The sequence below is a fragment of the Charadrius vociferus genome, unplaced genomic scaffold (assembly GCF_000708025.1).
Source record: "Charadrius vociferus isolate BGI_N301 unplaced genomic scaffold, ASM70802v2 scaffold2757, whole genome shotgun sequence".
NCBI classification, from domain to species: Eukaryota; Metazoa; Chordata; class Aves; order Charadriiformes; family Charadriidae; genus Charadrius; species Charadrius vociferus.
The window spans coordinates 1,702-3,345 of NW_009649094.1; the positions used below are offsets into that span (position 1 = coordinate 1,702).

Here is a 1,644-nt window from a genome sequence, read left to right on the forward strand (position 1 = left end):
GCCGGCCCTCCCAGCCACGGCTGCGCACCCCCAGCTCTGGCAGATGCAGCGGCAGTGATGCCCTCTGCCTTGGCTGGGGTTGTTTTCCTGCCGGCAGCACCGCCGGGGCACCCGCGGAGCGGGGTTTGGCTCAGGGGGGCAGTTCCAGCCCCCGAGTGCCTTTGTCCTCTCCGCTCGCTGCTCTGCCTCCAATAAGCGTAATTACAGGCTCTGCCCTCGCCTCCCTCCTCCCCTCCCTGCCCCAATTAGCAGAGGATGGGAAGGGGCTGGTGCCAGCAGTGCACTTGCGCAGCCCATCGCACCCGCTGCGCTGTGGGTCCCCTGGAGAGCCCCGGGAGGCTCAGGCTGGGACCTGCCTTCGTCCCCAGCGTGTGCCCAGTGTGCCCTCACGCATGGGGACCCCCCTGCCACTGTGGGCAACGTGCGAGTGCCCTTCACTGCAGTGGGGTGTGGGTGTGCGAGGTATTTCCATGCAGATGTGGAGCTGGGCAGAGCACAGGGTGCGGGGTGCTCAGTGCAGGGCGGGCGCCCGCCTGCAGCTCCTGGAGCGGTGCCTTGGCAGTTACTGTCGTTTGTGGCAGCCTCTGGGTAAATTAAGATGCGTGGGAGGCTTGCTGCCATCGCTGCTTCCCCTCGCTGCCCGCGCCGCTCCCAGACAGGCACACGAGGAGTGGGTCCCCACAAAAGGGTCCACCTCCCCCCCCAGCCCCCCGCCCGCAGTGCGAGTGGCACTCACCACGGTCACGTTGAAGACATAGAGCAGATCGAAGGGCAGAGCGGCGATCAGATCCACGAAGAACCAGGTGGCCACGTAATGGATGCAGATGGAGCGGGGATCATACACCCCCTGGCCCGACTGGCTCACGTACGTCGTCCGGAAATTCAGGATGATGTCTGCCCCAGGAGAGCAGGACCAGCCCTCGCAACCCCCGCTGCGGCCAGGAGAGCTGGGGCGGGGACCACAGCCAACCTAGTCCCCACCCCCGGGGTGCTCGGCACCAGCAGCAGGAGCAAAGCCATGCCAGCTCCCCTCCCCATCACCCCTCAGTTCCGCTCCTCTGGCCGCACCCCTGCCCCGCTCAGCCGTGTCTCCCGTCCCACACGGATGCTCGGCCCTGGGCACAGACCTACCCAGGATGAAGAGCATCTCCACGGCGATGTCGCTGACGATGGTGCTGCGGGCGGCTGAGAGGCTGTCCTCCGTGCCCGTGAAGCAGACATTGTAGGGGACGGTGACGGCCACGTAGAAGGTGGCCAGCAGGATCAGCCAGTCCCAGAGGGCCTTGAAGATGCTGTAGTGGAGCAGGATGAAGCGGGACTTCTGCACCGAGGCCACTTTGTACTCAGGGACGGACGGCTTGCTCTCAAACACATTCTGGGGGAGCAAGCAGCAGGGTGGCACACAGATGGCACAGGGGCCATCCCGCATGAGGGGGTGGAGGCCACCACAGCCCCCCCCTCCTCCTGAGTCCTGCACGCCTGAGGTGATGGACGCACATTTCCATCAGGGCACATGGGCTGCGCTTAGGTCACCCTCAGAGACGGGCACAGAATGCCCGATTATGGCACATAAATTAACGCTATGCTAATGCTATTAAGAGTAATCCACTGGCACTGCCAGCTGCTGCCCAGAAATGTCTCAGG

The 1,644-nt window shown here is 64.7% G+C and overlaps 1 protein-coding gene across 1 annotated transcript in view; it reads right to left on the minus strand.

Moving 5' to 3' along the window:
* Positions 1-1,644, minus strand: part of LOC104289277 (potassium voltage-gated channel subfamily H member 4-like) — a gene marked incomplete at its 3' end in the record, with an annotated part of 5,312 nt that overhangs the window by 1,680 nt on the left and 1,988 nt on the right. Inside the window, exons 5-6 of the mRNA XM_009888197.1 lie at positions 1,132-1,375; positions 737-894 (exon numbers count right to left, since the gene is read on the minus strand). Coding sequence (XP_009886499.1) covers positions 737-894; positions 1,132-1,375 — 402 coding nt within the window. The remainder of the gene's footprint in view (positions 1-736; positions 895-1,131; positions 1,376-1,644) is intronic.